Source organism: Venustampulla echinocandica (assembly GCF_003357145.1).
Source record: "Venustampulla echinocandica strain BP 5553 chromosome Unknown scaffold_2, whole genome shotgun sequence".
NCBI classification, from domain to species: domain Eukaryota; kingdom Fungi; phylum Ascomycota; class Leotiomycetes; order Helotiales; family Pleuroascaceae; genus Venustampulla; species Venustampulla echinocandica.
This window is the reverse complement of record NW_022474207.1, coordinates 3,713,565-3,728,023: the sequence shown is the minus strand read 5'-3', so window position 1 is coordinate 3,728,023 and position 14,459 is coordinate 3,713,565. Positions and strand designations below refer to the sequence as shown.

General features: G+C 48.1%; 6 protein-coding genes across 6 annotated transcripts; 3 read left to right on the top strand and 3 right to left on the bottom strand.

Annotated features, from left to right (window-relative positions):
• Nucleotides 1-103: 103 nt before the first annotated feature.
• BP5553_05623 (Uncharacterized protein) lies at nt 104-2,867 on the top strand (the record flags this gene model as incomplete). Its single annotated transcript, XM_032014246.1, has 3 exons — nt 104-1,041; nt 1,091-1,330; nt 1,376-2,867. The coding sequence occupies 3 exons, from the start codon at nt 104-106 to the stop codon at nt 2,865-2,867; spliced, it is 2,670 nt and encodes an 889-aa protein (XP_031870846.1).
• Nucleotides 2,868-4,025: 1,158 nt separating this feature from the next.
• BP5553_05622 (Dephospho-CoA kinase) lies at nt 4,026-4,853 on the top strand (the record flags this gene model as incomplete). The annotated part of the gene is made up of 1 exon (XM_032014245.1): nt 4,026-4,853. One exon carries the CDS (start codon nt 4,026-4,028, stop codon nt 4,851-4,853), a length of 828 nt encoding a protein of 275 aa, XP_031870845.1.
• A 4,531-nt stretch (nt 4,854-9,384) lies between these two features.
• Nucleotides 9,385-10,410, bottom strand: BP5553_05621 (Uncharacterized protein; the record flags this gene model as incomplete). The annotated part of the gene is made up of 1 exon (XM_032014244.1): nt 9,385-10,410. The coding sequence occupies one exon, from the start codon at nt 10,408-10,410 to the stop codon at nt 9,385-9,387; it is 1,026 nt and encodes a 341-aa protein (XP_031870844.1).
• An 855-nt stretch (nt 10,411-11,265) lies between these two features.
• BP5553_05620 (UPF0047-domain-containing protein) lies at nt 11,266-11,873 on the top strand (the record flags this gene model as incomplete). Its single annotated transcript, XM_032014243.1, has 2 exons — nt 11,266-11,544; nt 11,715-11,873. 2 exons carry the CDS (start codon nt 11,266-11,268, stop codon nt 11,871-11,873), a joined length of 438 nt encoding a protein of 145 aa, XP_031870843.1.
• Nucleotides 11,874-12,205: 332 nt separating this feature from the next.
• BP5553_05619 (Uncharacterized protein) lies at nt 12,206-13,093 on the bottom strand (the record flags this gene model as incomplete). The annotated part of the gene is made up of 2 exons (XM_032014242.1): nt 12,206-12,480; nt 12,553-13,093. The coding sequence occupies 2 exons, from the start codon at nt 13,091-13,093 to the stop codon at nt 12,206-12,208; spliced, it is 816 nt and encodes a 271-aa protein (XP_031870842.1).
• A 419-nt stretch (nt 13,094-13,512) lies between these two features.
• On the bottom strand, nt 13,513-14,323 carry BP5553_05618 (Uncharacterized protein; the record flags this gene model as incomplete). The annotated part of the gene is made up of 3 exons (XM_032014241.1): nt 13,513-13,641; nt 13,764-13,931; nt 14,000-14,323. The coding sequence occupies 3 exons, from the start codon at nt 14,321-14,323 to the stop codon at nt 13,513-13,515; spliced, it is 621 nt and encodes a 206-aa protein (XP_031870841.1).
• Nucleotides 14,324-14,459: the final 136 nt, after the last annotated feature.

The following is a 14,459-nucleotide window of genomic DNA, read 5'->3' as shown; positions in this document are numbered from 1 at the left end:
GCATGGCTAAGCAACCTGTTGCCTGCCCGACACCGTCCGATTTCTGATCTCAAAGCGTCCATTTCCTCGCGTCGTTAATTGCATCGTGAAGTTCTCGGTCATCATGTCTGCCTACTCGAGCGATTCGGATAATGGCAGGTTTCGCCGCCATCCTCCTCCCCCACGCATGAGCGAACCGAAACCCAGAATTAAGAAGCAAACTCTACCACCTCAGGAGACAATTAACCAGATCTGGTCGAAATTCTCTGCTCCGAAATTTAGCAAGACGACGACTATCCTACCTCCGGCGAGCCATTCTAGCTCCAACCCCTCAGAATCCGATCAGGCTCCACCGGCCGGCCGAGCCAATCTTCTTGTATCCGAAGGTTATGAGCGAGCGGCCCAAGAATGTAGAACGAGGGTTAGGAAGCTTGTCAAAGAGTGCAGAAGAGTAAACATGCGGTATCGCGATCCAGAGTTCGATATTGAATGGGACTTGGAACTAGGCAAAGGGCACTGCTTGAATGGTCTCGGGCAAGCCGAATTCCGTATTAATCAACGAAGATTCGCGACCCCAACCCAAGTCCCTCCCAGGTCTGTTAAAAGGGTAGGCCGGATCTTCGAGAAACCAACATTCTTGAAAGAAGTGTCACCCGCAGATGTTCAACAAGGGGGTTTAGATAATTGCTGGCTGCTGGCAAGCGTGACGGCATTGGCCAACATGAAAGATGGCATTCAACGTCTTTGCGTTGACTACGACACCAAAATTGGTATCTATGGGTTTGTATTTCACCGGGATGGCGAATGGATCATTTCCATCATCGATGATAAATTATATCTCAGGTCTCCGGATTGGGACTCGCCGTCCACTCAACGGCATCTGCTTGAGCAAACCGGTCGAGAGGATCCAGAGAAAGCATACCGGAAAACGTACCAGACAGGCTCGCATTCTTTATTCTTTGCACGTTGCCGGGACCAGAATGAGACCTGGCTTCCATTACTTGAGAAAGCATATGCGAAAGCTCACGGAGATTACGCGGCTTTGAATGGAGGATGGATTGGGTACGTTAAGTCTTCTGTTATAATTCGATAAGTCACTGACATCTAATAGTGAGGGCATTGAAGATCTTACCGGTGGAGTCACGACTGAGCTGCTAACGTCTGATATCCTCGACGAAGACGAGCTTTGGGAGAATGAAATTCTTAAAGTTAACAAAGACTTTTTATTCGGCTGCGCCACAGGCCTTGTGCGAGAAGTATATGGAGATCGAGATGGAATTGTCGAAGGGCATGCATATGTCATCATGGAAGCCCGGCAACTGTCGACTGGAGAGCGGCTTGTGAAGCTTCGGTAGGTCGTCCCCGAACCCTTTTTGAACATAACTAATATTGCTAGCAATCCTTGGGGTAAAGGCAAGAAAGGCAACTGGGAAGGACCTTGGTCTGATGGCAGTAAGGAATTCACGCCTGAATCACAGCAGGAGCTGGGTCATAAGTTTGCCACCGATAGTGTGTTCTGGATCTCGTACGAGGACATGCTCCGCAAGTATCAGCATCTCGATCGGACTCGACTTTTCGTGGATTCTCCGGATTGGCGTGTCACCCAGAAGTGGGTCAGCGTTGACGTTCCCTGGAAGTCACAGTTTGAGGCGAGATTTACAATTACGTTAAAGAAAGAATCGCCTGTTGTTTTGGCACTTAGTCAACTTGACGACCGATACTTCGAAGCATTACAGGGACAATACACTTTTTGGCTCCAATTTCGGCTACATGGAGTTGATTCAGCAGGAGAGGATGACTTTATCATGCGCAGTCATGGGAATTACTTGATGGAGCGAAGCGTGGTTGCTGAACTGAAAAGTCTTCCAGCTGGCACTTACACTGTGTTCGTCATGGTCACAGCTGAACGTGACCTGAAGAAACTGACGGCGGAAGAAGTTGTCAAGGCAGAGTCCAGGTCGAAAGTTAACAATGACAAGTTGGCTCAGGTCGGCAAGGCATATGATCTTGCTCATAGCAAAGTAACTACGTATATGGACTCGAATGCCAAAGCCAGCAAGGAGAAAGATAAGGCCAAGGCACGAACAGCACGAATCGCAGCACGGAGAAAGCGTTGGGAGAAGATGCATTCGACTCGCGATGCTATGAGGAAGCAGGATAAAAAGAACAAAGAAAAACGTGAACAGAAAGAAAGTAATGACAGGGCTAAAGCAGCGGCGAGGGAAGGAAGAATCCCAATCGACAAGGGAGCCCAGGCCAATATTAGGGACGTTGGGCTTGATAAGGTTGATAAAGCTATTCAAATTGGAGATATGGTATCCGCACCAGCCAAGATGGATTTGCCACCAGCCACCGGTTCCCAGCTACCGAAGGAGAGGGAGGACAGCGGCTTACAGACAGAAGGCAATGCGGTTAGTCCATCCTTAGAATCTCAGGGAATGCCCGACACGCCAGAGAGTAGCACCATGCCTATGTTCCAACACCCACCACTAGTTCGGCTTCCCTCAAATCACCCAGCTCCAGGTCCAGGACTACCGCCACAACGTCATTTTGATGAGAGACCCCTTCAAAGACACCCAGCACAGGGCTTTGCGCCTTATAACCGTGATCAGCAATACCTACCTTCGGAGGGCGAATCAAGCGCCAGCCCCGTTTCAGATTTTGAGGACGGGTTTAGTGATGAGGAGCCAGCAGTAGTGGCCAGACCAATTCATGACCATGGACAACCGAGGAGGGAGGATGGGCCAAAAGGCTATGACAGTGATTATGAAGATGGAATAGATCCCTGGAATGCGGTTTGCATTGTGGGCTTGAGGGTATATAGCAAGGATAAAGGGTTGGAGGTCAAGGTTTATGAGGAGGACGATAAAGTGGTGAAGAATATTTGAAAGGCGGGACAATTTGGGCAAGACTGCGACCCCAAGGACCAGCTCAAGTCGACAACGATTGGGAATATATACACCTCTCATTTTTTGGCCTATTACGATCAATTCGAATACTTACGAAGTTACGACCTTACGGCCTGACGACCTTATGAGTTTATGTGTAGCGACTGGAATTAATATATGATATTATTAGTGCTTATATAGAACAATCGATTGGTTTTTAATATTCTCCAAAGTACGCTAGAATCGCCGGATAGATAAGGTGCTAATAACTCTCTTAACCTTTGCAACTACCGTCATATTTCTCTCCTTGTCCGGGCCTATATCAGATTTCCTCTATACTAGTGGAGTCTCTTCAAGTTTATATCTAGTAAAAGAATAAAACTCGGAATTTATTTTACAAGCTAGCGTAATGCAACATTTCTACCTATCTGCCTATAGCTATGCCTGCCGGTGAGGTTAATAGGGGTGTTCGCTTGTCAAGCTAGGGCCCCCTTTGTAGAATTAGAATCAGAATCAGAATTAGATTCAAATCCCCAAACATTGTTTACCTATTATTAATTTTTCGACCCATAAGCTATAAACCTAATCTAAGTTTTCCTTACAAATTGTATGTATTACTAAATGGCTAGTATTTAGGCATCACTCCTAGTACTAATGTGTACTATCCTATAACTAAAGGGGGGCGTTGAGGAACCAGCCATTTGACCATCACGTGACATCCGGCAAACCAGCTGGACCCCTTCGCTAGGAAATGTCTCGCTCTCCATCTTCACTCTCCATCCCCTTCACACTACAACGAATAGCCCGATAGAATGCCCTATTCGTTACTTACCTTACGTTCTGTATGATCTCCGTCTACTTCCGTACGACACACCCTTGACATCATGTGATATATTTTACCTACCAGTTCTCGCCGACAGGCCTCTTGGAGTTTATCCTTGGTTTCCCGGAAATATTCCGGCTTGGGGAACAAAAGCCGATGAAGCTCGGCATCACATCACAACATCCCCGCGATCTACCAACCTCACGCCATTCCATTCACTCTCTCGCTTTTTGCTCCATCTTCTGTCGCTTTTCCTCTATGTATTTCTATCTCTAAATACCCTCCTTCATCAACATATTTCTACAGAACTACGACTACCCTGTCAGAAACCGACAATGCTACTTCTCGGACTCACAGGTTCAATTGCCACGGGCAAATCTACCGTCTCCTCCATCCTCTCCTCTCCACCATACTCCCTCCCTATAATCGACGCCGACATACTCGCCCGCAAAGTCGTCGAACCCGGTACCCCAGGATATCGAAAAATTGTATCCCACTTCCTCCCGACAACGCCAGACCTCCTCCTTAAAGACGGCGAATATGACGCGAACAAATACCCTCCCACCCATGGCGCGCCATTAAACCGCCCGGCGTTAGGACGTAGAGTCTTCGGCGATAGCGAGGAACGGAAAAGGGATCGTGCACTGCTCAATGGCATTGTTCATCCGGCAGTGCGGTGGGAGATGTACAAACGATTACTGATTTGTTATTTGAGGGGGAATTGGGCGGTGGTTCTTGATATCCCACTACTTTTCGAGAGCGGGCTAGATAAGATTTGTGGGATGGTTATGGTTGTCGGGGTTAAGGATCCGGAGATGCAGATACAGAGACTTAGGGCGAGAGATCCGCATTTGAGTGACGAGGAGGCCCGAGATAGGGTTAGTAGCCAGGGAGATGTTAGGACTAAGGCGAGGAGGGCCGAGTTCATGGGGAGCGAAGGTGGGAGGGGTGTTGTGGTATGGAATGATGGAGGAAAAGATGACTTGGAGAGGGAGTTGCAAAGTGTAATGCAGGAGGTGAGGAGAGGGAGTCCAAGATGGTGGGCATGGCTACTGATGTTTCCACCGCTAGCAGGGCTAGTCGGAGTCTGGAATTATTGGAGAGGGCTGGCGATTAGTCGGAGGTGGAGGGATAATGAGCTGAAGGAAAGGGCGAAGCTATGAGACTGAGATGTCACATTGAGCCCGTGCCTTGATATGGCACTAGACTTTGTATCCGGACGATGCTCAACTGTAAGGTATTGGATTATTTCTTTGGAAATTTGACTGTCAAAGAACAGATACCTGATTAGCGTTGCCAGCGTAGCGTCGATGAAGAATGGTATTACCCCTTTCAGGCAATAGTCTACCTGAACCAAATATTGCCTGGGTGCATTCCAGTTGCCAATGGAACACTTACAGAGCAAGTTTGCCCTGCAGATGCGGGATTACATTAGACCTCTAAGTCTAAGTCAATTCAAATCCGTTGGCACACTGTAGTAGGAGCTCCCTCTATCAGTTCTACCTTGACGGATTTTCATCTTAATGTTGCAGGTTATTTCTTGGCTGTAAAGTTCATCCGGTAAATTCGGGGTCTTGTCGTCATTCCCTCGAGTTCATATTTATATTTGCCCATCCTGCGAATACCATGATCATTGACACCTACCTAGTTGAACATTATTCAAGCTTTTCTCTATGCGCTGCACAATCGCTTGGTATGTGCTGTTAGGAGCATTTTATGTAGAGTATTGTAGAAGACTACACGGTTTATTGGATTCATGGCCCCATTCTATCAAGGTCTGATTCTCATAGCGTAACTGAAACTGATTATTCGGCATGCAACTTCTTCTACGCAGAGATATAACTGCTCTACACAAACTGGGTCTTTCCCTGGTGAAGCCCAACGAAGTATCCCTTTATCTTCGACTACCGTCGATCTCTTCGTGGCTTCTGTCACGTCGTTTTAGTACACATCAAAACGATTCGATCCACATTGCGTTATCTCTGCGCATTTTTAAAACATTGCACTCCAGATGATAGAGGAGAGCCAAGAAAAATCTTGTTCTGTTGTTCTCGCACTGGAAAGTTGTGTTCTAGTGGGCGGGTTGCTTGGGCGAGGGGAAAGCGCTCTATAATAGGCAGGCACCGCACTCAGAATATGGCTCGTCCTCGGGTAGTCCTCTGGGAGTAAACCTCCATTTCATAATACTCTCTTCTCTAACACGTCAATGCTAGATTCTATATATCACCACTAAGAGACGCACATCTCTCTCGAGGAGGGTCACGTCGCGTATTATGTGGCGCGTCACTGTACTGCACACGGCAATCAACGGCGACTTATCTACGGCGGAACCTGGAAAGAGCTCGTAGAAAGGTGCGTTTACCACCGCGGGCCTCCTCTGGCCATGTTATCTTGCTCGAGGTAGTTGCTGATGCCATTCTCAATTAAGGAGCTTCAGGCCGAAGGAAACATGGCCAATTATTCTGTTATGCTCCGCATATGTTAAAAAGTCGCGCGGTTCCAATCTAAAAGAACTTGACTGGTTTTAAAATTCTGTGAAGACTGGAAAGTCCTGATCTTTTAATTGTAAATTATCTCCTAGGTAATTAGGTGTGCTATGGTTTTTGGACTCCCCTCCCTCCAACAAGGGCTTATATTTCATTTATAGAGCGCTATTCACTACTCAACCCCCCTGTTATCACCTAGTATGCCTTACAGGCACTTATCATCTTAATACATTATTATCTGTGGGTCACTCAATCGAAAACCAACGTATAAACCCCAAAACGTTAATACCACTACTCCATACCAACAGGCATGGTTGATTAAGAAATCATGGCTCCACTGTGGGCATTTGGTGTGAGGCATCCCGAGTCACTTCAGGATTGGATAACTGGAGGCCAAATGTCCAAGCTACAGCCACGACCAACCCCCAAAGCATCCCCCAAAGCAGCCCTCGAATACAAACCACAACCAGAGCCAAAACCGAAGCCCGAGTCAGATCCCAGAACCCCGGGAGGTAAGAAGGCAAATTCCAGAGGTATTTACAAGCAAACCTGGACTATTGAGCTTTCAGACTCCGAATACAGTGCTTCTGACACCTCGCCGTCGTCCACTGACACCCCCACTCCCTACAAGGCGGAGGCCAGCGCCAGCCAAAAGACCTGCCGAAAGTTCTCTCAAAGTTCACCACCGCCAATGACTAGGTCAAAAAAGGTTACGAAGAAGGTACGCTTTGCTGACGAAGTAGTAATAATCAAGCCGTGCCTGAAAAAGAGCCCAAACACGGACTCGCAGTTAAAGGCATGTGGTATAGTTGAAGGAATCCAGGCCCCTTTTATGTTTTCCTGTCGTCGCTCAGAAGGAGATAACACAAACCACGGCGGCTGTACGCTCAAACAGAACATTGCAGATAATTTAAACTGGCAGGGAGTGAATTTATCGAGCCAGAACGACTGTCGCCATACCGCACACCTGTGCCCAAACCATCATAATTGCGGCAGACCTTCTAACTCTCAACTACAACCCCAAGATCACTCTCAAAGCCAAGGAAGTTCCCATCGCCATCAAACTTCTGCCAACTCCCATCAAACCCAAAACCCGCGTCAAAGCCAGAACTCACGCCAAAATTCACGCCAAAACCACAGTGAAAGCCAGCACTCCAAAAGCTCAGGAGACGCGTCAGACACCTCTCAAAACAATAACAACCCACAAGGCACTATGAATCCTCCATTTCATACCGCAATGGCTCCACAGTCCCAAGTTATACAGCCCCTTAGAGCTGAGGTTATGATGCGAGAGGATGTCATCGAATCCCCTAGTGACCCACGTCCGAACGCGTTCTTTTGCACAAAGACCGGTGTTTTGCGAGTCTACCATGGTCATGCTTATGGCAATCCATATGCAACTCTCCTTCCTCTTCAGCCTATGCCAATTGGAACGTACCCTGCTCACGCAGGTCAGTTTGCAGGACCTCAAATGAATACTCCGGGAGGACCTCCTACTATTCCTGCCACAGCTACTCACTATGGTGGGCCATTCAACTCTGCGACCATGGGAAATCAACAATTCAGCTCTCCTTTTGTCACGAACTTGAGCCAAGCCAGGCCACTACCTAACAACGGTTGGCAAACTCCAGCTGCTGAAGGAGTTGGCAATATGGATGCGGGAAAGTTGCCGGGAAGTTGGCCCAATGATAACAACACATCTGTCTCGGGATTCAACGGCAGCAATAACAACAACCGGAGCTCTAACAACAATAACCAGATGTCTGGTGGCAGTGATAATGGAGCAAGTGGTCCGGCCGATGGCAACCAAAATTCTAACGATATGTCTACTACCGACTATGGAAACTCTGGTAACAATAACGGCAATTCGGGTGATAGCTGGAACAACGGTTCGACCAATAACAATAACAATTCCGGTGATAACTGGAACAACGATTCGACCAATAACAACAATGGTGATTCTGGTAATAGCTGGAACAACGATTCGACCAATAANCTGGAACAACGATTCGACCAATAACAACAATGGTGATTCTGGTAATAGCTGGAACAACGATTCGACCAATAATAACTGGAACAACGGTTCGACCAATAACAACAATGGCAATTCTGGTGATAGCCGGAACAACGGCTCGACCAGTAACAGCAATGGTAATTCTGGTAATAGCTGGAACAATGATTCGACTAATGATAGCTGGAACAACGGTTCGACTAATAACAACAATGGCAATTCGGGCGATAGCTGGAACAACGATTCGGCCAATAACAACAATGGCAATTCAGGTTGGAACAGTAACTCGAACAACAACAATAACTCAGGTGATACATGGGAAGCGCCTAAACAGCCAGCTGCATGGGGAGACATGTCTGCTGCTCAGAGCTCTTGTAGCAGCCGTGCCAACGACAAATCGGGCAGTTCTTGGAATGACGACAAAAATTCACAGACAAATCCGTGCCGTAGGAAAGGCTGCAGATACAAATTTTGCCGTGGTGGTGGAGGCGGCGAATGCAGGCCCTGGAATACCGTTAGTTGGGAAGAAGGTGGGCCTGATACCGGAGGCAGTAGTGGTTGGTGAGGTGGCTAGGAAGTTTCGTGTAGTATGCTTTGAGGACTGCATGTTGGTGCGGTAAATTTAGGTTTAGCACCGGCGTGATGGTATAACTCTACTTTCCCTTGCGCAATATCGCTATGGGAAATTTGGGATGGTGGAGTTGAATGGTGACTTGCAATCGGGAGAATGTTGAGTTCTTCTTTTTTCTTCTTTTTTCCTTGCGTTTGGCTGGGAATACCTGAGGGTATGGGCGAACTTCTGGCATGACTCTTCACGTGCCTTATTAGAACATATCCGGCCGCAGATTGATATGGCTAGGATACACTTTACGTATGATTTTGCATGGGGGTGCTATCATTGGAGCCTTTAGAGGACGACGGTACCTATGTAGCCTATCGCATTGGCTCAGGTTAGAATACCTCTAATAAACATAAGATACATCATAAGCCATCAGAGAACAAGTGTAATTTTGAGCGTTTGTATTAGAAGTGTTTAAAGAAATATGTAGCCAAGATATCTATCCCACGCCATGTCCATGGCTATCCTAATTCTAACGCGCTGTCTCTAACGCCCACCAGTTGCAATCCCATTTCATTAAAACTCCAGCAGTCCTAAACCTGACCAGATAGCTTAACTCCAACAAATGCTCGCATCCATTAAGAGGCATCTGTAGCAACCTTAACCAACGAAGAGCCCACACCCTGGCCTTGACTCCAACTCTTATGCGCCTCTTGAATACGCTCCATCTCAAACACCCGCTTAATCGGCACCTGAATCTTTCCACTAGCACACAACTCAAAAAGAGCTCTCAAATCGGGCTCAAATGTCGAATCATCTCTCGTAATATAATAAAATGTCGCATTCTTCCCATCCCAAAACTTCAAATAATTCCTTGCGAACAGTTTGGTAATGGATGGGATGGCGGATCTTGGGGCAACGCCAGTCAAACTCGATAAATTTCCACCGTAACCGATAAGTTTACCACCACTGCAAGTCAGGATAGAATACGATTCATCCCAAGACTCGAAGCCCAGGGCGTCAAAGACAGCATCTACGCCGCCGATGGATTTCATGGTTTGGATCCAGTCTTTGTTTGCGTAGTCGAAGGGCGTTGCCGATGGGAGGCCTGCCTTAACAGCGGTGTGGTTGCGTGCTGAGGCAGTGCCGTAGACCTCTGCACCTTGGAGGGAAGAGAGAACGGCGGTTGCCCACCCTACGGCTCCACTGATACCATGGATGAAGACTTTTTGCCCGGAAGTTACACGAGCGGCTCGCATTACCATACCGTAGGCTGTGTTCCAGTCCAGGGTCAGCGCCGTTGCGACCTTGGGATCGATTCCTGATGGCACTGGAATGATATATTTCTCAGGCATGTTTGCGAGCTCGGCTTCGGCGTCGTAGACAGAAAGACAGCATACCACGTCACCGACTTTGAATTTCGTGCTCTTTGGCCCGTTGCGCTCCACTGTTCCTACGAAACAGTAGCCTGGCGTGAGAGGCGCGGCTCTTTGCATAGGATAGAGGCCGCGGCGCATGTTGACATCTGCGCCTGAGAAGCCGGAGTACATAACGCGGACTTGAACTTCCTTCGCTGCTGGGTCTGCGATGGAGGCCGTGACCACATTGACGTTGGATTCATCACCGAAGGCGGAGATGAGGACTTTGCGAATTTGGGTTGGCATTGTGAATAGTGGATGAAGTCCTGGAGATTTTGTGGTTGGTTTGATTTCTTGTTGATTTCCTTTTCCTCTTTGTACTCTTAGGTGGTTGCCGTGGAAGTAAATAGTTTATTTGAAGGTGTGAAGCTGTGAGAGGTGATGAAACCGGTGTATGATTGGTATAGATGAGGATTTGAATTGATTCTTAGACTTCGATAGCCTGAAAAAAATGCGTGCGAAGGCATTCTTAAGTAGTAATTGAGCTGTCAGGAATACATGGTCGTTGTAAGTGATGTTATCGCATCTGGGGTATCCAGGTACGGACGTAGTGGCCGCCTACGAGTAAAGGGGGCTCTATCCAGCCGGGACGGAGCTGCATTGAACCGGTGGCGTATTTGCGCCTCATCCTTCAATCGGGCTCCGGGACATTTTGCGAGCAACGCGTGGCTGGTGGCTGGTCGGGGAGTTTGAATTTAAGGTTACACATCAAGATATGGAAGAAATGGTGGATACTCCGCAGGGCTAATGATCAGGGTATTGCCAGTCGTTGGGGATATAGTTTAAGAATGGTACGTACTCCCCTACGTAACGGACTTGGGCTTTTATATTTGGAAGCCCCCCGCCCTGTAACCTCACCGATGACGTCCAAACCCCCACCACAGCTCTCAATTCGAGTCTCACAACATACAAATCCAGTAAATGCCATCGCCAACGGACACAACCATCTCGCTCACCACAACCCTTGCCCTTACCCTGCTCCTTATCCTCTGCTTCTTTCCGGAATTCTTCCACCATTTGTGGTCCCTTCCACTCTACGCGCTAACTTATCTCGCCCCCTCGCCGCCAACTACAGGCCCCTCAGCCTCCCCGTCGAACAAAATGTCCTGGTCGCAAACAACCCTAACGCTCCCCTCGCGCTCCCGAGGCTCCTACCTTATCACCGATACGATCCTCAAGGAGGTTCCGCAGATCAAGGACTATAAGGTCGGCCTGCTGAATTTATTTGTCCAGCATACGAGCTGTGCGCTGAGCTTGAATGAGAATTGGGATGAGGATGTGAGGGCAGATATGAGTGATGCGCTGGATCGGATTGCGCCCGAATCTAAGAGGGGGAATGAGATCTATAGACATAGCGCTGAGGGCCCGGATGATATGCCTGTGAGTCGAGCTTTTCTCGTTGACTTTCCATAACGGAGGGGCTTTGGAAAAATAACGGGTGCATTTGGTGTGAACTGGGATGATAAAGGGGGAACGGACGGCATGAGGCGGTTTTGCGGATGAAGACCAAATACAGAGAAGAAGATGCTGACCATGAGCTCTAACCGCAGGCCCATATTAAGAGCGCTTTGATTGGTGCCAGTGTTACCATTCCAATTAGGAACGGAAAATTGGCAACGGGTACATGGCAAGGCATATGGTATTTGGAGTTCCGAGCTAGCAACCATTCGAGAAAGGTCGTTGCTACGATCCAGGGTGAGAAAGCATGAATAGTTGACAGACAACCAAGGTTGATGTTGGAAGTCTGTCTTGCCGGGGTGTGTACACGGTGAACATGCACATGTGAACACTGAGATGGGATGTATGGTCAGGATGGCTATATTAAAGCACATATATGATCTGGATGCTATTGCGCTCGTACCTAGGAAATGCGGCAGGCACAAATGGACAAATGGACACATGCCACCCCATTTGAAAGTATATCTGCATTTCATAAAACCGCTGCGATATCTTCCTAGGCATTATCCTAACACCTGCGGTATCCCAAATTTTTCACTTCCATCCTTAAACCTGAACGCCTTCCATGATGCCTGGAATCATTTCATGAAGTGCCATTTTCGGCTTTGACGCTATCCTCCTTCATCTCCTCATCCCCTCCGGCTAGGACCCGCGTCTTGGGCACGTATCCATCTTCTGATGGACCACCACCTGGAGTAACAGCCACCACCTGGCCATTCTCATCGACGAACTCGAAGTTATACCGCGATAGTAGATGCGGGATTGCTGATAATTGGGGTCCATATCTTGCTGTGTTATCGTAGAGCTCGAAGAGGGGAACAGCGAGAAGCTTCATATTCTTCGGGACGCTGAGAACCTCTATTCCACTTGTGTCAGTATTATCCCATAAAAGTCATCTCAGGCTTAAAAGAAAGGAAAGGAGGGACGTACTTTGTCTAGGCAGCTGAATGAAATACAATTTCTTGCACTCCTTCGGCCTAGTAACGTGCGCAGGGATGAACGGATACATAAAAGTCTCGAAATTCGGTCTCCACCATTGCGCCAGCGTATCACCAATCTCCCACTCCTCATTAACGCCCTCGCCGCTGAATTGACTCCCCACCGGCGCCAATCGCTCATTCAAGCGCTCCTTAAACCCCGCGATCTCTTCGTCTTCCGGCTTTAGGTAATCGCCGGGGAGCTTGAAGAACGCGTTTGCGATTTGAAGCATGAGGATATGAGGATGGTTGTGCTCGTGGCAAACTAGGATTCCTTCGCATGTTCGGCGCATTCCATGCTCTACATAATGCTCTTCGAGGCGCTTGAGTCGTGCTAGAACTGAGGGGTCTTCTTCTGGTTGGGTCTCTTTGGTACCAAATGTGTAGTTTGAGAGAGGGTAGAGGCGGATATTTTTAGGTTGGTTGTCATTGAAGGCTTTTGGGAGGAAAGGTGGGTATGAGGTTTGAAGCGCTGTTGTTGTTATCGTCGACATTTTTGCGGCTGTGGAGAGGTGTTGTCGAAGAGAGGGTGGTGTTGATGTCGGATTGGAAAGAGAGCTTTACAGTGATACTGCCGGGACCGAGGGCGGTGAGGCTGGAAATAGCTGGCTCTAAAAACCTACACGGTTTCACGAGATTTACAGACATATTAATAACCCATTTAACAAGCATACCGGATCAATTAAGCCCTGCAACAGACCTTGTTTTAGTCGATTTTTAAACGATCAATCATAAAGTCAATATATGTCATGACCAAGGCAAAGCTCGCTATAGTCCAAGAAGTCTCCCAAGCACCTGCAGAGACATCACTATCAATCTATCACCAGGAGCGGAACAAAACAAGCTTCTTATAATTTATTGCAGTATCATATGTACACTATCGATTCTCAATCACCATCTGATGTCTATTTCCTTATCTCTGCCCAAGCCCCTCATCGGTGATCCGTTGGTTCTCCTGAACTTCAGCGGGTCTGCCTAGTGGCTCTAAGGGATATGGGGTGGTCTCTAGAGACTCAAGATGCGCTCTGTTATGCTCGTTCGCCTTTGAAGCATTAGTAAATTGATATATAGAGTAGGTAATGCACGGAGAATAAATCAGGGTGGGATTGAGCAGGTGGCAGTTGTTGCTCTGCCGGAACGGATCGTAACCAAAACAGCACCTACAAAAGGCAAACCGCAGTAACCACACGGGGTAATCTCAGGTTTGTCGGTATTGATAAAGATCCTCGGGTGGCCCAATGGCCCGCCACCTCCATCACACGACACCACACTCTCATGTGTCCAGCGAACGGGTTGTTGGTGGATTAAGCTGATGGCAGCCATAGGCGCTGGCTATAGATTATATTAGCATCCCACAAATAAAAACGGCAAGCGTTTTCCGCGAATGAAATGTATCATACCTGGGCTTCCATAATCGTTTGTTCAAATCGCGGCCCTGACATAGCCTTCGCTCTTGGTTCCTGGCTTCGCGCCCAGGTTGTGGCTCTATTTGGCGCCTGCATCACTCTTGCACGCTCGCCGACATCCACATCCTCCTGGAGAGCGCTGCTAGTCTGGCCGGACTCAACTGGGAGCACATTGCTTTTGGAAACAGGCTTGACATCACGAAGTGAGTTGGGATCCTCTTGTCTGTTGTTTGCAGAGACGGCAAAAGTTCGTCTCGCAGACACCTGAGCCCTTCTGGAAATCTGCCACGCAGCTCGAGATCTCAGCGTTGGAAGCATAGTGATGGTGTTTCAATGCCTTCGGCTTTCAGTTTACGTCGAAGGTTGTCGTGGGTCAATTTGGAGCTCTTTGATGACTAAGCGAACGGACCGCGACGGCATTGGACCCACCAATCCCATGAACTCATATGAACAA